The 26,997-nt window shown below is 42.0% G+C and overlaps 2 protein-coding genes across 2 annotated transcripts; one reads left to right on the forward strand and one right to left on the reverse strand.

Annotated features, from left to right (window-relative positions):
- Positions 1-20,000: 20,000 nt before the first annotated feature.
- Positions 20,001-21,935, reverse strand: LOC139448744 (uncharacterized). Its single transcript, XM_071230283.1, has one exon. The coding sequence runs from the start codon at positions 21,933-21,935 to the stop codon at positions 20,001-20,003; it is 1,935 nt and encodes a 644-aa protein (XP_071086384.1).
- A 2,933-nt stretch (positions 21,936-24,868) lies between these two features.
- Positions 24,869-26,544, forward strand: LOC139448069 (extracellular tyrosine-protein kinase PKDCC-like). Its single transcript, XM_071229575.1, has one exon. It carries the CDS (start codon positions 25,187-25,189, stop codon positions 26,396-26,398), a length of 1,212 nt encoding a protein of 403 aa, XP_071085676.1. The 5' UTR covers positions 24,869-25,186; the 3' UTR covers positions 26,399-26,544.
- The last annotated feature ends 453 nt before the right edge of the window (positions 26,545-26,997 follow it).

The following is a 26,997-nucleotide window of genomic DNA, read 5'->3' on the forward strand; positions in this document are numbered from 1 at the left end:
GTTGTGACATTTCTTATTGTAACTTAAAGCCGCTCGCTCACTCACTCACCCACTCACTCACTCACTCACTCACTCACTCACTCACTCACTCACTCCACTCCACTCCGCCCCACTCACTCACTCACTCCACACCACTCCGCCCCAGTCACTCACTCACTCACTCACTCACTCACTCCACTCCACTCCGCCCCTCTCACTCACTCACTCACTCACCCACCCACCCACCCACTCCACTCCACTCCACTCCACTCCACTCCACTCCACTCACTCACTCACTCACTCACTCAATCCGCTCCACTCCGCTCCACTCCACTCCACTCCACTCCACTCCACTCCGCCCCGCTCACTCACTCACTCACTCACTCACTCACTCACTCGGTTTCTTTAATTCCTATCCGTCCTCCACAGTTATTAATATATATTTTATTACATGTTTATGGTGAATTGGGTTTTTTAACCACAATAAAAGATGAAAGGCAAACGTTATCTTACAAGCTGCGTAAGAATATAATTACTTCAAGTCCACACATAAGGTAAATGTCATCGTATGAGATGATAAACGTCGACATTTTGAAGCAGACATTGCACAGACAACTAGCTGCAACTATTAGTAAACAGTTTTATAAAGAGAAATACTCATCTCTCTCCAAAGGTTTACCAGAATTACCAAGTTAATTTCTTCTCGTTAATATCAGCTTAGGGGGGTTCCCTTTGAAGGTAAGGTATGCAGTACTATTGAATATACATTAAAACACATCTGTGACGTCATTCTATTGTTTGAACGCTCCGTTATGTTTCAGGAATGGAGAGTTGTTTGTCAACTACACATTATATTGAACCAACATTTAATTTCCCCTTGGAATAGACGTAACTATTTTTCAACATTTATTGACAAGTAAATAATTCCTTTTTTTAACCGAAAACATATGTCGCCAGCGGAGTTCGAATGTGTAATTGTCAACCTCAGCTACGGCGGCATATGAATGTACGGTGTTAAATTAATTTTTTTCATAATTTTGCATAATGCTTTAAGGCTCAAATTAATATGTATATAATTTGTTACCTACAACGATGTTCATATTTATAGCACTTAGATACACCTTCTTAAACCAAACCAGGTAATATATATCCTTGTTCGGGGCTCTATATTTCCTATTATTCCCGACAGTATGTATTATCAACGTGCAAGCGATTGATAAATACTTGGTTAGGACCCAACGAAATTATGAAGAGCTGTGTACCATGCATTGTAAATGTCAGCTCGCGACGGAGCTCGGCGCACGTGCAACAGCGGCAGAGAACGTATTCCTCGTGCGTCACGCAAGGGCGACTCACGCAGTATAAATACAGACAAGAGAGAGTTTGGGTTTTTGTTTTTCAAATAGTTTCCACAACACATTTTTTCCACATTTTTGTCAAAGTGTAAAAGTAGGGATGAGTTTTAAGTAGGGGAATAGCCTTGTAATATCCTGCGGGGCCTCTGTTCCATTATTATTTTAGGAATGGAGAGTTACTCGAACATTCCCCTCTACGTAAACTTCGTTTATAACGAACACGCTTATACCGAACTGACGGATATAATGAACTGTTTTGGTGTTAGCGTCTCAGTGGACCAACACTATAATGCAACACTTCAATGCAAGAGAATAAACAGACTCGGTTTTCCAACGAAACAGATTCCAGTGGACGTAAAATGCGAACTAGCGGTGACATCTGCAGGGATCACTGAAGATCCCTGATGACCCCAGGTGTTCGCAAAAAATCGGCAATAGTCCGGCCAGGTACAAGTTTCATTTCACCTTACCTTACACGATTGATAAATTCCATTCACTCATTTGCTACCATATATTCGTTTGAGTCGAATGACGCAACGCTAAAAATAGCCATCAATTCAAATCTCGCCCAAGAGTCCGAGACTTTATATGTGTGAAGTAAGATGAAGATTAATTGCAAGATGAAGAAGATGACGTCACTTTCAAATCGAAGCTTTACATGGACCGAGAGTGTTTTGTAGGTAATACTATTATATCCTGGCTTATCGTGGGTGGGTATGTTTTCCCCTCCAGACCTATTCGCATCTATTAAGACAACAATTTATGATTTCCGTAACAGGGCAACGTGTCAGCTTGATGTGGGAGGAGTGGGAGGCAAATTGTCGACCTTGCAACAGCAGATACATCGAGAATGAATTCCATTTCATGGTTCAGTGTAAAGCGTATAATTCATTACCTGTTGTGTAATTGCCTATCTTTGAAAATGGTTCAAATGTTAATATTCAAAGCTATTAAACTGTAAATGTAAATCACGATTAGAAACGTGTTCCAGATATGTTTAGAAAGCCTTAAAATATTGGCAATCATTATTATCACCTATCACTGCTCTATAATGCAAGGTATTTATCTTTGATGCATGGTATTCTCTTGTATTCACGATACTGATATACTGTATTGTACTTTTCGGTTTTTAGTCCGCACGATGGCCTAAAAACCGAAATAAATATGATTCGATTTGATTTGGGTTCGCTTTCATTAAAATGTTTGTTGTTTAACTCCGCATATTCCAGCTGTATGACGAGGGTCTGTAAATAATCGAGTCTGGTCCAGACAATCCAGTGATTAATATCATGAACATCGATCCACGCAATTGGGATACGATGATATGCATCAACCAAGTCACCGAGCCTAACCACCAGGGCCCACTTGCACAAAGCGATCTTAGCGCTAAGACATTTGTAAGTCTATGTTAAAGTATGGGAGTTACGATCACCTTAGCGCTAAGATCGCTTTGTGCATGTGGCCCCTGATCCCGTTAGTCGCCTCTTATGACAAGCACAGTCGCCTTTTACGGCAAGCGTGGGCTGCTAAAGACCTATTCTACCCCGGATCTTCACGGGTCACCACCTGATACAAACCAGTTTGGGGCACTTTGTTCACTTATCATTTAATCTCAGCGAGCCTGACCACCCCATCCTGTTAGTCGCCTCATACGACAAGCATGGGTTGCTGAAGACCTATTCTAACCCGAATCGTCACGGGTCTCATTAAAATGACAGTTCGTGGTCTGGACTTCGTGAGGATTTCAGTACCAGCACGGCGTGTCAGCTTGATGTGGGAGGAGTGAGTGAGTGAGTGAGTATGGTTTTGCCCCGCTTTTAGCAATATTCCAGCAATATCACGGCGGAGGACACCAAAAATGGGCTTCACACATTGTACCCATGTCTGGATTCGATCCCGGGTCTTCGGCGTGACGAGCGAACGCTTTAACCACTAGGCTACCCGACCGCCCCTGATGTGGGAGGAGAGTCATGCAGAGCGTCGGCCTTTGTACAACGTTGGCAAAACCAACGAGCAATAACATGGCGCTGACAGACCCAAGTCATTATCAGGCGAATTCGAACCCAAGATCACGCCAACGGGCGCAGATTTTCACATCGAGTCCTTGCGTCTTCCACGACTGATTCGGCGATCGTTTCGATTGACGGTGTGCCTTTTATAATTACTTTAGTTAACCACTCGTTTTCAATCAGTAAATTTTTAAACTTTTAACCCTCCTCCACATTAAGCTGACAAGCTAATAACCGAAAACTCGTCAATCGGTTCCAAACCTCACCTTTCTCTCAAATATTAGTAGTACTCAAACCATTCTGAAATACCCACTGGCAATACCGAAGGACTATTTTTAAAATCTGTACAACCAATTACTGCATCGGTCAGCCGATGGTCCTCATGCAAGTACAAGAGTTCGCCGAAGGTATTCGTGAATTCAGTAAGCTCATCCTTAGTGAACGTCGCCACACGGCGTGTGGCGTTTAAACCCTCCTCATCCTCGCCCGGCCAACTCCCTCGCGTTTTGAGCGCTGAATGTGTCCGTCTGTGGCTAACACAATAATATATTGATGAGTTTTAAACGGGTTTTGTAAAAGAGCCCGTGGGACTGTTACTCCTTGCAAGTTCTAACTCCAATGGAACATGAGGCCTTTGGTCTTGTCTCCCAGGAATTGCTATAATTAGTATCTCAAGCGCAAGAACATTATGCTGCATTTCTGGCCCGGTAATTAAACAGTGTTCCAATTCAATTACATAAGGTAAGTTTCTCCGTGTCTGACTGATAAGTGCGACATGGTCGTTTGAGGTCAGTTCCTTTTTTTGCATTTCAATAATATATTAGATATGTTTTACATAGTTTGAAAAAGCCAGTGAGTGAGTGAGTGTTTTACGTCCCCTTACCAATGTGAGAGAGTGCGGCCGAGGAGTCTTATGCAGAGCAAATTCGCTGTGCGAAGTTGCGTCTCGTGCGCGTGCCTGAAAGATATTAGGGTAAGTTCGAATCCCAAATTCGCCCTGATTTAGTTTGTAGGTTTGTCAGCACTATACACCTTCTCCTTGTTTTCTTTAAAGTGGAAATATTCAAGACCTGCATCCATTCGGGCTTTCCTCCCACATTCAGCTGGCATGCCGTTATGCATGTTGAATATTATTTAGAGTGGCGTTTAACACAACTCACTCACTCACTCACTCACTCACTCCCCGTCACTTCAAATGCTGTCTGTGCTCCAGCCCTATGTTCTCCTCGGAGTGAAGGCAGTCCGCCTGGGGATTAGCGTCCGGATTCTCGTAACGTAAAATATAACACGTTATTAGTGTTCATGAATTGAGAGTTCTTAATTATAAAATGTCGAAGACGTCAATCTCTTAGATATGATTATTGAATATTTAATGTTGAATGCTCTGAAATATTATTAAGTACTAGGTGAGGTGAGGTAAAAATGGGGTTTAACGTCGCGTCCAAGATTATTGCACTTATATAGCGACGTGCATGTACGTGTGTGTTTGTGTGGCTACTTGTACTAGTCCGGACTGATGCCGATTTATAGTGCTAGCTCACTGAGATACCATGCCGCAGTTTAACATGAATACTCTGCTCAGACACAGTATACTGACTCCGAGCCGATCAGTCCTTGTTTTAGCCCCTTAATGCCAAGGGCCAGACAGGGTAACAACAAGTACCATCTTTTAACGTCTTTTGGTATGACGCGGCCGGGGATCGAACCCCGGACCTTCCGCTCTCCGGGCGGACGCTCTACCACTAGAACACGGAGGCGGTTATTAAGTACTACGAAGAATTGATAATAATTCTAAAATGAATCAGTTACTCTGATTCTCAATGCAACTCGTTATTAATGTTCATGAACGACGTTCTTGTCGTTAGTGTCTTGAACGTTCTTAATTTTAGAATGTCGCAGACGTCAATTTGTCACATATAACTAATGAATCTAAATATACAGTGTGTTATAGAAGTGGGGGAGTACAATAAAGGTCATTAATATTAATTCTAAAAGGATTTAATTACTTTGGTTGTCATTGACGTAAGAATGTAACGAGTATGAAGTTATTCTTGAATTTCATTATGATTGAAGTTTATGTCTAACACGCTTGTGACAATACGTTTCGCCGCATATGTGTGCTGGTGTGCATATGCACATGTGTCTGTATGTATCTGCAGCTGCACGTATCTACGTGTGTTTGTGAATGTGTGACACTTGTTTCTGTGAATGTGTCCTAGTGTACTGATGAACGTGTCTCTGTGAATGTGTCCAAGTGTATTTATGCACGTGTCTCTGTGAATGTGTCCTAGTGTACTGATGCACGTGCCTCTGTGAATGTGTCCTAGTGTACTGATGCACGTGTTTCTGTGAATGTGTCCTAGTGTACTGATGAACGTGTCTCTGTGAATGTGTCCTAGTGTATTTATGCACGTGTCTCTGTGAATGTGCCCTAGTGTACTGATGCACGTGCCTCTGTGAATGTGTCCTAGTGAACTGATGCACGTGTTTCTGTGAATGTGTCTTAGTGTACTGATGCACGTGTCTCCATGAATGTGTCCTAGTGTACTGATGCACGCATATGCACGTGTTTCTGTGAATGTGTCCTAGTGTACTGATGAACTTGTCTCTGTGAATGTGTCCTAGTGTACTGATGCACGTGTTTCTGTGAATGTGTCCAAGTGTACTGATGCGATGTACGTGTTTCTGTGAATGTGTCCTAGTGTCCTGATGCACGTGTTTCTGTGAATGTGTCCTAGTGTACTGATTCACGTTTTTCTGTGAATGTGTCCTAGTGTACTTGTGCACGTGTCTCTGTGAATGTTCCCTAGTGTACTGATGCACGTGTCTCTGTGAATGTGTCCTAGTGTACTGATTCACGTTTTTCTGTGAATGTGTCCTAGTGTACTGATGCACGTGTCTCTGAATGTGTCCCAGTGTCCTGATGCACGTGTCTCTGTGAATGTGTCCTAGTGTATTTATGCACGTGTCTCTCCGAATGTGTCTTAGTGTACTGATGCACGTGTCTCTGTGAATGTGTCCTAGTGTACTTGTGCACGTGTTTCTGTGAATGTGTCCAAGTGTACTTGTGCACGTGTCTCTGTGAATATGTGACCGCCTCCGCGGTCTAGTGGTTGAGCGTCCGCAAAGACCGCGTCATACCAAAATACGTCAAGATATGGTACTTGTTGTTACCATGTCTGGCGCTCGGCATTAAGGGGATAAAACAAGGACTGGTCGTCTCGGAGTCAGTATACTGTGTCTGAGTGGGGAATTATGGTATCTCGGTGGGCTAGCACTATAAAACCGGCATTAGTCCGGACTAGTACACACCTCACCTGTGAATCTGTGCAAATGCACGCGTGCACATGTGCTTGTTAATGTGTGCTAGTGTACGTATGCACGTGTGTGTTAATGTGTGCTAGTGTACGTATGCACTTATGTGTGAATGTGTGCTAGTGTACGTGTGCACGTGTGTGTGAATGTGTGCTAGTGTACGTATGTGTGAATGAGTGCTAGTGTGCGTATGCACGTGTATGTGTGAATGTGTGCTAGTGTACGTATGTGTGAATGAGTGCTAGTGTACGTATGTGTGAATGTGTGCTAGTGAACGTATGTGTGAATGTGTGCTAGTGTACGTATGTGTGAATGTGTGCTAGTGTACGTATGTGTGAATGTGTGCTAGTGAACGTATGTGTGAATGTGTGCTAGTGAACGTATGTGTGAATGTGTGCTAGTGGACGTATGTGTGAATGTGTGTGTGTGTGCGTATGCACGTGTGTGTGTGAATGTGTGCTAGTGTACGTATGTGTGAATGTGTGTGTGTGAATGTGTGCTAGTGTACGTATGTGTGAATGTGTGTGTGTGTGTGCTAGTGTACATATGCAGGTTTGTCCGTGAAAATGTGTTTGTGTCCGTATGTGCACGTGTGTTTGTGAATGTATACTAGTGTACGTAAGCTCACGTGTTTGTGAGTTTCTGTTAATTTATTCGGGTGTACTTGTGTATTTATATCTCATTTAAGTAACAAAAGACTTCCCTAAACGTTACATGGATGTATTAAACAGGTTTCGAGTCAGCTTTTCGACATAAGACAGTGAGTAATATTATTATACAAATGACATACTGCATTCAATTATTTTGCCAATATGGAGGCGCTAATATATGTTTGTTTAAACTATTCGGAAAAAAAAACATTTTAAAGTGTGTATATTCCATTTTATGAGATCCTGCTACATCTGACCTGAAAGAGAAATACCTATTTTTTCACAAAAGAGGGAGTTTAACGCCGCTTTGAACAGTATTTCAGTTAAATCACGGCGTGTCAGCTTAATGTGGGAAGAAAGCCCTGTGTGATGCAGGTCTTAGACGTTTACTACATAAGAAAACGCCACGAGAACGGACGTGCTGAAAAACCTAGAAACATAATCATGGCGGACCGGGAATCGAACCCACGATCTTAGGTTTCTGCCGTGCACAGCTGAAGCAACTCTGCACAGCGATTTCCACCACCACCACCCCCCCACCCCCCCCTCCACCCCCCTCCCCCCCTATCCCCCTCCACCCCCCTCCCCCCCCTATCCCCCTCCCCCCCCTCCCCCCTTCACTGGCCAGTCTTAGCGTGCATTTTGATATTTTAATTATTGTATATTAAGTAAACCTGACGCAAATAAAGTAGTTATGCAAATTTATAGAGAATTGTATATCAACCATAACCTGTTTTTTGTCGGAGAAAAAAGTACATTCCGAAATGGAGAATCAACAGAATCTCATGATTTCACCATTACATTAATATATCTGATCGAGAGACTGAAGCAGCAGCTTGCTACTGGCAGAAGATCAGTGATCCAGTTTCTGGATGCAGTTGGACATGTCATCAAATTACAGTAGTTTTGCTAGTAATGATGTAGTGCTAATGTTGTAAAACATGAAGATGATGGATATAAATGTACAGTGCTATGATAATACATGTGTATTTATGATATTTGATGTTGTGAAAACATTTGAGTTGTGAAGTCATTTACATTCTTTGTTATCTTGTTGGAAGAGTTCATTTTACTTAAGGGATAAGGGTACAAGTGTGATGTGCACTCATCCAAAACATTGTTTTGATAGTAGTGTAGGCGATATGAGGTGTAGGCCAGATGAGGACAGGCCGTTCATAACCTTGTTTGTATTTCATGCAGACTAACTCTCCACAACTCTACCAATGATAGCAGTACTCAATTATTCCACATCCATCACATTGCTTACCTCGTGCGCCTTAATGTAAAGAATAATACATAACCACACGCCAAAACTTGAGACCTGAGTTTTTCGACACAATTTATGCAAAACGAGGCGACATTGTGTCACCCCCGTTAATCCGCTCAGTGCCAAGTCTGTGTTGACGAGTCTGCTACGTATCCCTATTTGCAATTACATCAAATACTACTGCCCTTCACTGCTTGGCTACTGCTTGATATTCTGTATACGTATAGCTAATGATGGCTTTCACAAAATCGATACTAACCGATGAGAACATTATTCTTTCTTTCGTTGGAAGGTGTATCTAATCAGGTTTGCTTTTTCTACCCGAGTTACTTCCCTTTGCTCAGTTGTGCATTTTCAGCCCTTGGCAACCGAGGACTGACCTCTTTACAATTTGTACGTTCCGTTACGAAGCGTTCAAAATATGGGCATGTGACTCTGCCTTTGTTCGACACAAATCAATATGTTATTAATTTATATATTGTTTGTAGGTGGATTTTTAAATGCCATATGTCCAATCAGTCTACCCCATTCGTAAAAAGATCCGGGATAGAATAGATCTTCAGCAACCTATGAACAATTGTAAAAGGTGACCATGCTTGTCGTAAGAGGCGACTAACGGGATCGGTTGGTCAGGCTCGCTGACTTGGTTGATGCATGTCATCGATCCCAATTGCGTGGATTGATGCTCATGATATCAATCACTGGATTGTCTGGTCCAGACTCGATTTTTTACAGACCGCCGTCATACAGCTGGAATATTGCCGAGTGCGGCGTTAAACAACAAACAAACCAAAAAAACAAAAACAACTTAGCATATTCATATCCACGCCCTGACAGCCTTCCCCCCTGTTATAACCTGGTTAGTGTCAAGGAATCATCCTTCTAGGATATCCCCTCTTAATATCTAACCGATGCTCACAGCGACCAGCACTGTGTGGATAACACAATAGACTCCCTGCCAAACATCGACTGCTGGCAGATACGGGACTCAACTCGAATTAAATGACCCCGACTGCATCCTCGAACCGGCCCCTCGAGTCGGCCACTGGGACCCGACCCGCGCCTCCCGCCCTGGCGCCATCTTTCTACTTTGTCTGAAAAAGGCGAAAGCAATTTCTTTTGGAGAGACCAACACCTTCTTGAATGATATGATTATTATTGTGAGGATCAAGTGCCAGCCTCCATTTAAGTCTGCTCCCCCGGGACGTGTTCTGTTCGTGTTTGAGACGAGAGCGAGTACCTCGTTACTTGGGCATTACTGGTCACGTGACCCTCTCTCACACTTCTCGCGAGAGTGTACATGCGCGGGTTCTCCCGAGGCGTTTCCCTGCTCGGTTGTGGGAATCGGTCATACATTACTAAAGCCTCAGTCTATAGATCGGTGTTTCACAGCGAGTTCCATCTTGATTGCCAACGGCAGATGTACACAGCACACTTCTCAAGTCTCCTCCCGACCAGGAAGCGTCCTTATTGAAAGTATGAATACTCTTCCCTTTAGGATATTTACATAAGAATTTGACACAAGGTGGTATTGTAGCTCCGAGGTGAACAAGATGACTCTGTAACAAGCTTTATAACTATCAACCGACGTGTGACCCTCCGAAATTGTTTCTTAAGAGTCTTCAATGAGTTGGGCATGTTGCGTTTGACTTTTTCTTTGTCGGGGGATTAATACTTGACTTAGAAGACAAAGCTGATCAATAAATCGTTATAGGAAATTTCATTAGGCCCAGGCAGTACTGGGGATGACTCCAACTTTCTTTCATCATTTCCGTGTGTAAATGCACCAACGCCGGACGGGAAACAGTGCCGGAGGTGGGGGTCTCTCTAAAAGTCAATCTACGAAACACGGATTCACATAATCGGACTCGGATTACGGATCCTACTTTTGGTCATCCTGGTCTCGGACTTACAGCTTTAGATTTAAAGGTAAGAGATTTTAGTAGTTTCACTATATATCCTTTTTAAAGGGAGTAATATGTTGTTGAATTTAGTGGACAGCTGTCCATGCATAAGGTCAGGTATCTTTAAAACGTTATCCGTGAAGATCCGAGTCAGAATTGGTCTTCAGCAACCCATGCTTGCCGTGAAAGGCGACTATGCTTGTCGTAAGAGGCGACTAACGGGATCGGGTGGTCAGGCTCGCTAACTTGGGTGATGCATGTCATCGTATCCTTACTGCGTAGATCGATGCTCATGATGCCAATCACTCCATTGTCTGGTCCAGACTTGAATATTTACAGACCACCGTCATTCAACAACAACAAACAAGAAAATTTTATAAACGTATGTTGAGATTTACAAGAAGCACTGACAAGAGATATCAGCTGTTGTAGCCGTTTCTAAAGTTTTAAGTGAAGGAACTGACCCGATGGTTTCTCCTATCCTGGTAGTGTTCCAATATCATGGTGAGTAAGGTCGGTGTCGTCACTATTACAGTATGTCAATGTGGTCTGCCGTTACAGAATCAGGAAACACACCAGCACTGAAACAGGCCGTCAGGCTGAGATTATACAGCCATCAGTGTCACAGATAATATATTCTTTGTATCTGTCGTTCTCGCATCCATTGTTAACATATTTAGGAGTTATTGTGTTGCGTACATGATATTCACAATCTTCACAAACGTCTTAGACTTTAGCGTACATGTCATTCACCATCTTCACTACCGTCTTAGAGGGCGGTCGGGTAGCCTAGTGGTTAAAGCGTTCGCTCGTCACGCCAAGGACCCGGGTTCGATTCCCGACCTGGGTACAATGTGTGAGGCCCATTTCTGGTGACCACCGCCGTGATATTGCTGGAATATTGCTAAAATCGGCGTAAAACCATACTCACTCACCGTCTTATGCATTAACGTACATGGCATTCACAATCTTCACTGCCGTCTTAGACGTTCACGTACATGGCATTCACAATCTTCTGTCCCGTCTTAGACATTAACGTACATGGCATTCACAATCTTCAGTACCGTCTTAGACATTAACGTACATGGCATTCACAATCTTCAGTCCCGTCTTAGACATTAACGTACTTGGCATTCACAATCTTCAGTACCGTCTTAGACATTAACGTACATGACATTCACAATCTTCAGTCCCGTCTTAGACATTAACGTACATGGCATTCACAATCTTCACTACCGTCTTGGACGTAAACGTACATGGCATTCACAATCTTCACTAACGTCTTAGACATTAACGTACATGGCATTCACAATCTTCACTAACGTCTTAGACATTAACGTGCAAGGCATTCACAATCTTCAATACCGTCTTAAACATTAACGTACATGGCATTCACAATCTTCACTACCGTCTTAGACATAAACGTACATGGTATTCACAATCTTCACTGCCGTCTTAGACATAAACGTACATGGCATTCACAATCTTCACTAACGTCTTAGACATAAACGTACATGGCATTCACAATCTTCTGTCCCGTCTTAGACATTAACGTACATGACATTCACAATCTTCACTACCGTCTTAGACATTAACGTAAATGGCATTCACAATCTTCACTAACGTCTTAGACATTAACGTACATGGCATTCACAATCTTCACAAACGTCTCAGACTAATATACATTGACAATCAGAGTAACTGATTCATTTTAGAATTAATATCAATACTTCCTAGTACTTAATAACTTCTGAGAGCATTCAACATTAAATATTCAGATTAATTAACCATATCTCAGATATTGACGTCTTCGACATTCTATAATTAAGAACGCTCTAGCAATTAACGACTTAACGCCGTTCAAGAACATTAATAACCTGTTCCATTGTCCGTCCTACCTCATAAAGGAGAATGCGGGGGATATACGGACGCTGGGCTGGAGCACAGACAACACTTAAAGTGGGCGGGGAGTAAGTGAGAGTGTTGGGTTTAACGCCGCTTTGAACAGTATTCCAGTCATATCACGGCGTGTCAGCTTAAGGTGGGAGGAAAGCCCGGAGTGATGCATTTGTCAGACATTTATCACTTTCCTGAAACCCAAGAGCACGGGGTTTGTACTGACAAACCTAGAAACATTTTCGCTGCGAACCGGGATTTGAACCCACAATAATAGGATTCTGTCGTTCCTAAGGGAGGCAACTCTGCACAGCGAATTGCGGCGACTTAGACGATAGGGTCAGCGAGGAAGGGTATCAGGGTCTAGGATTTAATTGATGAAGATTTTGTTTCCCGTTAATGATGAAAACATGATCCGTTTTCAGGTTTTACCTATTTAAACTAAATGCTGGATGTTACGGGGATAATGTGTTTTGGGCCCAACATGTTGTTTGGCTGCTCCCACGGAGGACAGGCTGTATGTCTGGAATCCCTGACTGTACACACAACACACAGCTCCCAGCACACCGCACGCTCTTTAAGAAACGTGTCCTTTACATATTAAATGTTTTAATACGATATAGTCTATGAAAGAAATTTCAGTATATAGGAACCTCAAGAATTCTATTTTTAGGAGCACATAGGCCTAGCTAGGGGATGAGAAGGTTTGGTCAAAGTCTCCACTGGTGAAACCCATTGAGCCTAAGGAGAGGTTATCAAATGGATGGGGATCACCAAGAAACATTTACTTGTGCTCTGGCTGAACTCTTCAGCAGCCTTTATGAAGGACACTGATTGTTTGCTTCCTTTGATCCTGCAGAGAAACCTTTTAATGGCAAACGTCAATTTTAAAATAACAGACATGATGCTCATTTGTAGCTGTGTTGCTAGGGAACAGTTTCTATCTCACAATGTACATTTGGTCGCAAATAATTTCTATGTATTAGTGTGTGTGTGTGTGTGTGTGTGTGTGTGTGTGTGTGTGTACAATAATTTCGATGTTCTAATTTCTAATTTCTATTATTGGTCGCAAATAATTTCTATGTATGTAATAAGGGTGTGCGTGTGTGTGTGTGTGTGTGTACGTGTGTGTGTGTGTGTGTGTGTGTGTGTGTGTGTGTGTGTGTGTGTGTGTGTGTACGTGTGTGTGTGTGTGTGTGTACGTGTGTACGTGTGTGTGTGTGTGTACGTGTGTGTATGTGTGTGTGTGTGTGTGTGTGTCTGTCTGTCTGTCTGTCTGTTTGTACTAGTCCGGAATAATGCCGATTTTATAGTGTTGATGTGATGTTGATGGATAGGGTGTGTTGTGGTGTAGTGGGATAGAAATATGGGTTGGGTGGGGGATGTGATTGGAGGGTGAGTAGGTGGGTGTTATGCAGGTATATCTGTTTGGGAGGGCGTCTGTGGATTGGATACTGGCGGGTGGGTTGATGGGTGTAATGCTGGGGTGGAACCGTGAGTGGGTGGATGATGTGCATGCGTGCATCTTGGCGAGGATGTGTGATGTGCAGGTTTAAGCAGGTGCATTTAGGATTCACGCGTGTACGCATGTAAGTATTTAGGTTGTTGGTTGTGTCTGTGCGCGTACATGTAAATGCATGCATCCGTATGCATGTGCATTGTGTATACGCATATATGTATTTGTGTGTGTGTCTGTTTTTTTAGGTGTTTGTTTGGGTGTGTTTATAAATATTTAAATAGTGCAGGTATGGATTAAGTATGGTTTTACGCCGTTTTTAGCAATATTCAAGCAATTGCACGGCGGGGCACACCAGAAATGGGCTTCACACATTGTACCCACGTGAGGAATCGGGTCTTCGGCGTGACGCCCCTGTACATGAGAGAGTGATCATACTTATATTCATTATACTTCAATAGATGCATTTTATTGAATCTCAATTACTTTGATATACCGTATTCGACGTAATAAGCGCCCAGGGCGCTCTAAAATTAGAAATAGGGGCCCTTATTAGAATATAATTTGGGTGAAAAAAAAAGAGTTGAAAGATCGTAAATTTCGTGGTTTATGCTAACAGCCTGAAATGATACAAAAGAAAAGTCTGTGCGTATTAAACACGACAGATATTTTTTTCCAGAAATTAATTGCCCATAATTAAGGGTGCATATAACACACGAATGCGTATTATACACGAATAAATAAGTCTTGTGTACATTGATCAGTCGGAAGGGGTGCTAATTGGGATTGTTCACTAGCTAGTCAATATATTAGTAAATATTGCCGTGGGCACTTATATAATAATTATAATAATTATATTCGCTTATTACGTCGAATACGGTAATACTTAATGTTTTTCAGAAGTATATCACACGGGTCAACATGGCCGCATACTGTGCCATTTAATTAAGATTTTCACTTTGTGTGAGTTCATTGAGTACGAACCTTAATGGAGTACCTACACGTCCGTGCCACAACCAACGCCGCTCTCAGCAATATTCCAGCTGTATGACGGCGGTCTGTAATAAATCGAGTCTGGACCAGACAATCCAGTGATTGACATCATGAGCATCGATCCACGTATTTTGAATCGATGACATGCATCAACCAAGTCAGCGACCCTGACAACCCGATCCCGTTAGTCGCCTTTTACGACAAGCATAGTCGCCTTTTACGGCAAGCATGGTTTGCTGAAGACCTTTTCTTCCCCGGATCTTCACAAATCTCGTTCTAGGGAAATCCCAGGGGTTTCCACAGGAATGTGGAAGTAGTCCGTAAGTGTTCACGTCATTTCAAAAATACAATCCCGTGAAAAACGTGTTCAAAATGTGTCTTTCATACACTTGTGAACGTCGGTTTCGTGATCATGTGACCGACCTCTCGTCCAATTGAAAAAGCGGTATATCTTTAGCTTGTAAACTTCACATTAAAAGGTTATAGTGTTATACACAACGTTCAACAAGTGACACGGTAAACTTCGGCATGGTATCCTCGTGGGCTGACACTATGAATCAGCATCAGTCCGGACTAGTACAAGCATCCCCGGCCGCGTCATAACAAAAGACGTTAAAAGATGGTACTTGTTGTTACCCTGTCTGGCACTCGGCATTAAGGGGCTTAAACAAGGACTGGTCGGCTCGGAGTCAGTATACTGTGTCTGAGTGGGGTATTCATGTTAAACTGCGGCATGGTATCTCAGTGAGCTAGCACTATAAATCGGCATCAGTCCGGACTAGTACACGTGCATGCATGTCGCTTTATAAGTGCAATAATCATGGACGCGACGTTAAACCCCATTTCACCTCACCTCACCATCAACCACGTATTTCATGCAGACACTATGCAGCACATGTTGTCGTGAAATATACCCAGAACATGCAACAGCTGTGCATGTCAAACAAAACAACCTGATTCCACCCAAAACAAACTTCCTTGATACAAACATACATCAAACAGTATCAGATGCATGGCACTACTCACTGCCTGTGTGGACACGAGGACATGGGGAATGAAAAACGAATGTACAATGCACTCTTACTAATCCGGATAACTGTTAATACGAGAACACATTATCCATCCCGAATTCACAACATTAAGTAATCATCAAGTTTCTTAACTTCCTTCCGAATTTAAATTGTGGAACAAAAAGCCGATTTACCATATAATTTACCATGTAATTTACCATGTAATGTACCGTATAATTTACCATGTAATTTACCTTGTAATTTACCATATAACTTACCATGCAATTTACCATATAATTTAACATGTAATTTACCATGTAATTTACCATGCAATTTACCGTATAATTTACCATGTAATTTACCATGTAATGTACCATATAATTTACCATGTTATTTACCTTGTAATTTACCATATAACTTACCATGCAATTTACCATATAATTTACCATGTAATTTACAATATAATTGACCATGTGATTTTCCATTTAATTTACTATTATATAATTTACCATGTAATTTACCATGTAATTTCACTCGGGACCTTACTTTACTGAAACTGAAACTCGTGTAATACTCATGTAACTAAGGGGCGATGGGATAGCCTAGTGGTAAGCGCAACCTAAGTTAATATTTTTAAACCAATAGCACATGTGTATTGCTTTTCCAATTGTAATATCAATGTTTTTATTTAGCTTCACACACCGAGCTCGCATCTGATATATCCCCATGACAGTCTGTCGTGACGTCTATTCGCGAGTATACTTCCAGCGATCAGAGCGACTGGTGTACAATATATGGTGTAAATTGATTATCTGTGCTGGCAATTCCTCACGGTACCCAAATCGTCAATTTACAGCTACCAGTCGCATTTGAAGAATCGCATGTTGGCTGCCTGCGTTTTCGTAGTCGATGATACGTGGAACAAAGGCTCTTACAGAGGAGTGTGTGTGTCACAAACAATAAATCCCTCGACCAGTTTCACGCTCCAAATAGATGATATTGGTCGACTTTTCTTTACGTTGTCCTCCGTTAGGAATCGGGTCCATGCTCAGTGCATCCCGCAGTCATACCAACGGTTGTAAAACCAGTACCCACATGGATACAATGCGTGAAGTCCATTTTTGGGATCCCCGCCGTGATGTTGCTGGTATGATGCTGAACGTGGCGTTCAACTATAATCACTCACTCACTCACTGAGTCCTTGAACACGCGCATGCGTTACGCTTGCATTGATAATGAATATTTGCATTGTTGTTTATGTAAGGATTGGTGTTGTCTTCGGCAAGTGAGTGGGTGTCGCCTTCTACGACACGTGTAGATTTATGGGAACATATGGGTTCTATTAGAAATATACTTAGCTGCCCTTGCTTTTCATGCGATGAACGGTAAATATTTAGGCGAATAAAGCTTTCGGATCATACACGCTTCTTTCGCTGATAACAAAGGGTTATTGTCAATGTTAGAATAGCGCTGATGTGTTCATTCAAGCATTTGTATCTGTCTCCAAACATTCTACATGCCATCTTCTAATCTTCAATATTTAACTTTACTGTCTTTAAACTAATGTCCAGAAATACGAGTGAGTGAGTATGGTTTTACGCCGCTTTTAGCAATATTCCAGGAATATCACGGCGGGGGACACCAGAAGTGGGCTTCACACATTGTACCCATGTCGGGAATTGAACCCGGGTCTTCGGCGTGACGAGCCAACGCTTTAACCACTAGGCTACCCGACTCCCAGAAATTCGGGGGACAGTAAATGTACCGCAAAAAAAAGATGAGGAGCACGTTCTTCTTGGAATAAGCATCTTCAGATGCAATTCTAGACCTGTACATATCATGGTTACATGGGAATTAGCCTTTGGTACGAAATGTTAATTCAAATTCAAGCAAAAGGCTTCACGAATAGGTCGTTCCGACTACAACAAAAACATCGGCACAACCTTTGCTTCCGACCTACAATGCAGATTTCCATTCGATATGACGACGAAGCCTTGCTCGTCCGCCAAGTCAGAGATTTATCCGATTGTTGGCAAGTTGTCAGTGAGTACAGGGGTACATCTGATTGTGTGCGCATCAGCGACACTCCCAAGGGTGATATGGATTACAACGTTAGAGTCGGAAGCGCTGAATCCATATCAACCGCATAGGGGACACCAACCTACTTACATCACGTGGTCTATGAACACGTTGCACTATATGTAAAACCAGGAATCAAGGATTACACCCCTCTCATCTAAATCGAATCGTCCAACCTCAGCACGTGCACGTATTGAACAGTCACAGGGAAAACAATGGGTATAACATACCCGTGTGGTGTCATGTCTTCTTTTAAGTTATCAATGTTTTCTGAATGATTAACTGTGTGTGTTTTCTGGAAAGCTTAACGCTAAAATATGGCGCAATCCCTCCAGATATTAATTTCAAAGGTAAATTTGCTATTCTCATAATCTTAAGCTTATGTTAAATCAAACTAAATCAATCGATCAATCATATGATTGTCATCAAACGAAATCTAAAAGAAAGAGGTGATCCGTGAAGATCCGGGGTAGAATAGGTCTTCAGCAACCCATGCTAGACGTAAAAGGCGACCATGCTTGTCGTAAGAGGCGACTAACGGGATCGGGTGGTCTGGCTCCCTGACTTGGTTGATGCATGTCATCGTATCCCAATTGCGTGGGTCGATCTTTATGATGTCAATCACTGGATTGTCGTATTTACAGACCGCCGTCACATAGCTGGAATATTGCTGAGTGTGGCACTGAACAACAAACAAACTAGACAAAAAAAAGAAAGAGGTGAAGTGAATTTGTGTTGTAAGTCGCGGTTAACATTAGTGCACGTCTACAGCTATGTGCATTCACGTGTATTTTTGGCTGCTTGTACTAGTCCAGACTTAAGCCGGTTAAAATGCTGGTCCGCCGTCTTTTGGTATGACGCGACCCGCCATTTCCCGCCTCTCTTGGCAAATGCTCTAACCACTACACCACGGAAGCTCTCACTTAAAGAAAGAACACCTTTTGGCTCAATACTCATCGACACAAACACATAAAAATGTTTACTTTCTATATTCACAGTTTTCGTGACAAAACTCAAAAGGTATACATTCATGTAAGTTTCACATTTCAAGAAGCAGGTAAAGATCTCCCCCTGGCCACTCTATGGGGCAGGGGTAGCCTAGTGGTGAAAGCGTTCACTGCCACACCGAAGACCTGGGTTCGACTCCCAACATGGGTACAATGTATGAAGCCCATTTTTGGTGCCTCCCGCCGTGATATTGCTGGAATATTGCTAAACGAGGCGTAAAACCATACTCAATCACTCTCCTGAACAATAAATGTTACGTTAAAATCCTGTCTCACTCACTCACTCACTCTGGCCACTATATGACATTTAAAATAGCCCTGAAACCTCCACAACGCTACAGCTACTCTACACCAGGGCCTTGAAGAGTTCACTTAACATTCTGCATAAATCGATAGCCAATGCTCGACCCTAATTAGACACAATATAAGGCAGTTGGATAAAAGTTTTACAAGAAGATAAGAGGGATAAGCATCTCAGGAACAAAAGATGCTGGTTTTTGAAACTACTCATCACATTGACAGCTGTGTTTCAGTTCAAAGGAAACGATGCAATTATAACCGTGTTCTACATGCATAAGCAGTCGGTTCATTTGAATAGCGCCTCTCGTAGATTGAGAAACTACAGCTGAAATTACTACCGTGTTTTTCAAACAAATTTGATTTAGGAGCCCTCGTTGGCAAAGACAAATTACCAAGTGGCCACGGGTTCTGAAATACAACTAAATCTAATATACAACACACTGGTGAGTAACGTGGAGACAGGACATGCCATGAGGCGCCATCGACACGTACTTATTGCTCAATCGAACATGAAACTGAAGGAGAAAGTTATTTGCAATAATACTTTGATCCAGTAAACTATTGGATTTTCTGCTGCTCGGTGTTGTAATATTGAAGCTATGAGTAATTACAATTTAAAGACTGAGGTGTAAGATGTGTCACATCCGGTGAGGATAATTGGCTTCAGCTGCTGGGGAATTAAAAGTATAAGTGTGACACGCTGAAATAAACACATTACCTTTTAACAGCGGATCATTGATTTGGGGAAGAGAACACCATTGAATAGGTGACTGTTGGTTGTCAGGGGAGCACTTCTTGGGCTTGATTGTAGGCAAGAAGTAACCGGTCTGCGATTGTGATGATGAAGCGGTTTTTGTGGTGTGATGGTCGTGTTAGTGGTTGAAGTAGCGTTGGAGTGGGTGTGGATGGCGGTAGAGGTAGGCCAGATGGGAGGTGTAGTGGTGGTGGGCGTGGAGGCAGAAGTAGCAGATGTAGTGACAGTAGTTGACGCGGCGGTAAAGGTAGAAGGGTGGCGGTAGACGTGACAGTTATTGTGGCAGGAGTGGTAGAGATAGCGGCAGTAGTACTGTAGTAGACGTATTTGGTAGAAGTAGTAGACGGGTTTGAAGAAGTAGTAGACGTGTTGGTAGAAGTAGTAGACGGGTTTGTAAAAGTAGTAGACATAGTGACAGAAGAAGTAGATGTGTTGGTAGAAGTAGAAGACGTGTTGGTAGAAGTAGAAGACGTGTTGGTAGAAGTAGAAGACGTGTTGGTAGAAATAGACGTGTTGGTAGAAGCGGTAGACATAGTGACAAAAGTAGTAGATGTGTTGGTAGAAGTAGAAGACGTGTTGGTAGAAATAGTAGACATAGTGACAGAAGAAGTAGATGTGTTGGTAGAAGTAGAAGACGTGTTGGTAGAAATAGTAGCCACAGTGACAGAAGAAGTAGATGTGTTGGTTGAAGTAGAAGACGTGTTGGTAGAAATAGTAGCCACAGTGACAGAAGAAGTAGATGTGTTGGTAGAAGTAGAAGACGTGTTGGTAGAAGTAGTAGACGTGTTGGTAGAAGTAGTAGACGTGTTGGTAGAAGTAGAAGACGTGTTGGTAGAAGTAGTAGACGTGTTGGTAGAAGTAGTAGACGTGTTGGTAGAAGTAGAAGACGTGTTGGTAGAAGTAGTAGATGTGTTGGTAGAAGTAGAAGACGTGTTGGTAGAAGTAGAAGACGTGTTGGTAGAAGTAGTAGACGTGTTGGTAGAAATAGTAGACATAGTGACAGAAGAAGTAGATGTGTTGGTAGAAGTAGAAGACGTGTTGGTAGAAGTAGTAGACGTGTTGGTAGAAGTAGTAGACGTGTTGGTAGAAGTAGTAGACGTGTTGGTAGAAATAGTAGCCACAGTGACAGAAGAAGTAGATGTGTTGGTTGAAGTAGAAGACGTGTTGGTAGAAATAGTAGCCACAGTGACAGAAGAAGTAGATGTGTTGGTAGAAGTAGTAGACGTGTTGGTAGAAATAGTAGACATAGTGACAGAAGAAGTAGATGTGTTGGTAGAAGTAGAAGACGTGTTGGTAGAAGTAGTAGACGTGTTGGTAGAAGTAGTAGACGTGTTGGTAGAAGTAGAAGACGTGTTGGTAGAAGTAGTAGACGTGTTGGTAGAAGTAGTAGACGTGTTGGTAGAAGTAGAAGACGTGTTGGTAGAAGTAGTAGATGTGTTGGTAGAAGTAGAAGACGTGTTGGTAGAAGTAGAAGACGTGTTGGTAGAAGTAGTAGACGTGTTGGTAGAAATAGTAGACATAGTGACAGAAGAAGTAGATGTGTTGGTAGAAGTAGAAGACGTGTTGGTAGAAGTAGTAGACGTTTTGGTAGAAGTAGTAGACGTGTTGGTAGAAGTAGAAGACGTGTTGGTAGAAGTAGTAGACGTGTTGGTAGAAGTAGTAGACGTGTTGGTAGAAGTAGAAGACGTGTTGGTAGAAGTAGTAGATGTGTTGGTAGAAGTAGAAGACGTGTTGGTAGAAGTAGAAGACGTGTTGGTAGCAATAGTAGCCACATTGACAGAAGAAGTAGATGTGTTGGTTGAAGTAGAAGACGTGTTGGTAGAAATAGTAGACATAGTGACAGAAGAAGTAGATGTGTTGTGAGAAGTAGGAGACGTGTTGGTAAAGGTGGTAGATGTGTTGGTAGAAGTAGTAAACGTGTTGGTAGAAGTGGTAGACATAGTGACAGAAGTAGTAGACATGTTGGTAGAAGAAGTAGACATAGTGACAGAATCATGAAATATCACGATGATTAATTAACGAAGATACCTGCATGTGTTTTATACTTACATAGTGAAAACAAACCATTCCGCCTAACAGGAATATTACTCCCAATAAGCATGACAAAAAAATTAGTCCGCTTTTCAAGAATGTCAATTTTCTAAAAAACATCATCATTGATTTTTGGTCACGTGGTTACAGTCCGGTTAAGAATCGACAGTCAGATGACATGGGAGTTTTTCCTTCAGTTCGTTCTTGTGATGTATATTTGCAGCACACGGTGCTAAATATAGTCTCTCGCAGTCACCTGACCTCACATCCTCAGTAAGATTGTAACCACGTGATCACAACTCAATGATGATGTTTATCGTCAAGAAAATGGACATGTCTTGAAAATCGCACTTTGCATTTTGTGTCATTAGGGTACGTGATATTCGTATATTGGCTGAATGGCTTGTTTTCTCTTTAGCACACATGCAGCTATCTTTGTTTATAAATCATCGAGATATTTCCTGATTCTAATCTCATATGGCGAAGACAAAATGGCTGTGACGGTTCGCTCTGTTGGGACAAGATGCATTTGATACACGAAACAACAACCGTGTATCGAATGTGACACGATATGAAACACGATGTAAGTCACGAAACACGATTCAAAACAAGATACATTATACGAATCAAGATACGATATACGTCACGAAACACGATACAAAGCACGATAAACTATACGATACACAATATACGTCACGAAACACGATATGAAACACGATAAACTATACAAAACAAGATGCGAAATATGATACACGATATACGTCACGAAACACAACACGATAAACTATACGAAACAAGCTACGAAATACGATACAAGATATACGTCACGAAAGACGATACACAACACGATAAACTATTCGAAACAAGACACGAAATACGATACATGAAATGAAACATGATTCACATCACGAAAGACGATACCACACGATGCACGATACGATACACGATACGAAACACGATATACGACACACGGTACATGAAGACAGCTGTCATCATAACAGACGTAACCCATCGTCACATTGAAAGTGAGTGAGTGATTGTGGTTTTACGCCGCTTTTAGCAATATTCAAGCAATATCACGGTTCGGGACACCAAGAAATGGGCTTCATACATTGTGCCCATGTAGGGAATCGAACCCGGGTCCTCAGCGTGACGAGCGAACGCTTTAACCAATAGGCTACCCCAACGCCCCCACATTGAAAGAATAGAGGACCGAGCAAAATATATAATAGATTTGATTTAACCCTCGAACACATGGCTTGAGACCTCTTTACATACCGTCAAATGAATGGTGTTTTTCATATATCTTCATACTACATCACATGCCAAGACGTTGGGCACCGTTGCCAAAAAGTACTGCGATGCACCGAGCGTTCGGTGAATCGTAAAACTCCTATAATGTTACTGCCGCTTATCTCAACTGTTTCTGTTGAATCATTTTCGTCAGAATCATCTTCTGGGATACATTTTATTTTAAAATGATGTTTTATCTTCACAGGAATACAACACTCGACTTCTCTGCATATCGGATACCTTGCCCGGAAGAGACAGATTGACCGAGACACAAGTGCCCGGCTTATACAACACTGAACCGATCAATGGCGAATTATTTTCGGATTTGATTTATCCGGACCAAACGCTAATGCCGACAGTCCGTGCAGGCTCAACTGAACAGGGGATCGACGAGCGCCGATCTGGGAAAACGACCACACATGACAGATGTCATTTTGGCAGCACGTGACAGTGTGCTCATAACACCACGTGACTAGGTTAGAAAATCGAGGGAAATTGTCGGAAAAAATCCAATGTCCAGCCAAAATCAATTTGAAGCCCATTACAATTATTTGGTTTTATTGCCTACGTCATTCTTCCAACGCCATGTAAAGCAATAATGCACGCTCTAATTTCTTTTGTTTCCCAACTCGTTTGAAGGTTGTCGTTTTTCTTTATTTTTATCTTAACAATGAAACCATGAGCCGAAACACTGCGCTTTAAAGTTTAACTTCAATTTGCAAAATTATTTTGAGTGCAAATATATGCTATCCCAGTGTTTTGTTGACAGAACCTGGTTTGTAAATAAACTCCCTCATTGATCTTGTGTATTTAATTATATACTGTTATTTAGTAAATAAATAGCAAATATACTATTTACAGTAAATGTAACTGTGTCATCTGTTGACAATAGGCAGTCTCTTCCATTTCCAGAACAAAAGAATATATTTTCTTTTAAAACGAAATTTATTGATTGCCGCAATCTATACTTCACATTCAGGTAAATTATACATTAGATATGAAAGACGATTATGTTTAAAGGCTTGTCATCTGACATTTGTCTATAGATCTTCAGTGCTGAAACTGCCCTGCCACGATACTGGAAGATGCTACTATGACCGAGTGTTTTACTGTAAGACAACGACGTGAGAAAGCATTGTACAGCGGTGGTCAAAGTAATTGAATGTGCTCTAATACAAAGTGACTTGTCATCCAATTTGTTTGCCACAGCGTCAAGGCTGGTACATCTTAATTTTTCTCTTTCTTAAGAAATATTGATTGTGTGAGTTGGTGTTCACTTCTGGCGTACACAGTATTCCCGACATACGTAACACAGGACCGGGCCACAACCCTGAATGATATTGGAGTGCTGTTTTGTTTGGTTTTGAAGACGCTTCCTTCCAACTGCTGAATTCAGACAACAAGACATAGTACACCACCAGTTCACCTTCATCAACGTGAAGATATTGGAGATACATTTATATAATTTCAAAACCTGTCCTGCTGTCGCTGAATCAATTTCCAAGAGGATGGTGTCATATATCTCATCTAAGCTGTCTTAGATCAGTGCTTCCTGAATGTATTGTAATTGTTCATACGGCTATTGCTTATTCGTATGATGTTAAATGGTGTTCATGAATCTGCATAGTGATGTTATACTACAGAAGACTTCAGTTCTAAAGGACACATATTGCCCAAAGAAAACAACTTTCAACCTGACTTAACATACGGGTCCATTCTGCTCACACGTTAAAGCATCCTGTTTCTACCACCGCTGCAGTGTTTCTCCATCACATCAACCGCAAAGTTATCCAGTCAGGCAATTGCTTTCAGTCGTGTTCATCTGCAACCTGTTTTCCTTGCCACATTATCAAAGCGGCTTCTATTATTCATCGAGCCTCCTCCAACCATGATTACCTGGGCGGCAAAACTGGCCTCCATGCGAGGCAAGAGTCGGATCCTGACGTGTATTTTTCTTTTCCCCATATTGTTCTGTACCTTCATGATGTATCGAACTGTTGAAAAGACATGCCCTCTCGACAGCTTCACGGACGATTACTCGGGTTTTGGAGACCGGAAGCGGAAGTTGACTTCCCATGATGCATTTGAAGATTTGAAAAATGTCCAAGATGGGAATGCGTTAGATTTTGAAGTTCCGTCCGATGTCCAGGCTCTGGATTACCAGGCGGACAAATCCCATAGACATCATATGCAACGAATTATGTCTTCCAGTGACCGAGATACGATGGATTGGCGAAAGTACCACATCATTCGTCCACGGTATATTTTCAACTGTTCCAACATGCACGAGGTGAAAATCAAAAAGAAAATTGGACACGGTGTATCGAAACAAACGTTTCTCGGCGTGTACAAAGGCCTCCACGTTGCGGTGAAGATGGTGACCCGTCATCTGCATGACGTAAGGAACTGCCTTGACGAACTGAAACGTCAGCACCAGGACACGTCCCATCGTAAAGCGACGTGTTACGTTCATCCCACGATGAAGTTGATGAAGGAGATACTGTTATCGGAACAGATTGAACACAACAATATGGTGAAATTACTCGGATATTGTGTCCGGAGTGAGGAGAGTGATTCCACGGATATATCGGAGCATGGGGTCGTCGGAATTTATGAATTTGGACACAGGTTTGTCGTGGACAGCCTACAACTTCTTCCTTGGCAAGATAGGTTAAGACACGCTACAGACATGGCCCGGCTACTCCAATATCTTGAATTCTCCCCTATCGGATCTTTAGTGGTGCCGGACTTCAAGGAAGGACATTTTCTCTTGGTTAATTCAAGCATCAAAATGATTGACCTTGACGATGTGAATAACCTTGAACCTCAATGTGGCTATTCCGATCACGTGACAGACCGTTCTGAGTGTGATTATAGTCTAAAATGCCGAGAAGCCCAGTGTTTAGGCTTCAATGCAAAGACGAACTTAAAGAACATGAACAAATTGATTTTAAAAAGACTTCTTTTTCCAGTGTCGTTTCCTGAAAATCTTATTTCTCCAATTGGGCAACTGAATGCTAAATTAGATTCTTTAGCAATTACAGCTAGTGAACTTCTCGCTGCTTTGCGAAAATTGCATGATGTCAAGAGTTATTTGTGAGATTAGCAACTAGCTATTCGTTGTTATTTATATAGTGTGTACCAGAGAGAACCCTGTACAGTATGGCGTAGAGGGGATCGATGGTCATGGTTTAACGTTTACGAAACTTCAAGCCTTATTTACATAATGAGCGTTAGAGAGTAGCATGAGTGTATCGTTTGTCAAATTAAAGGTACACGCATCTAAACTGTCTGTACATCAAGAACTGACAGACTCTATATTTTGTATGTTCATTCTCGTCTGTATGTCATATGCGTTTCATGTCTCCAACTCTCCCTAATGTCATTCCAATCTTGAACAAAGGTTTGTATCTATTCATTTGCCCCTCTGAATATTTATGTCCTTGAAACGAAAATGAACAGAAGTGTCTCTATTTCTGTTGTGCTTACTTCGATATGAACTTAGCTGTATTATTGTGTTCATGTATGTCTGGGGTAAAAGAAACGAAAGTGAACAAAATTGTATGTTTTATAACATGGCCCATACTCAATGTATCCTATTCGAAAAACGGAAGTAACTCTGCACATGGCTTCGGGGTTTTATCCATGTTGTAAGCTCTCAACAGCAACACAGCAACCGCTGCAGTACGAACATTGCAC

This window comes from Haliotis cracherodii, unplaced genomic scaffold (assembly GCF_022045235.1).
Source record: "Haliotis cracherodii isolate W230 unplaced genomic scaffold, xgHalCrac1.p SCAF_7, whole genome shotgun sequence".
Taxonomy (NCBI): domain Eukaryota; kingdom Metazoa; phylum Mollusca; class Gastropoda; order Lepetellida; family Haliotidae; genus Haliotis; species Haliotis cracherodii.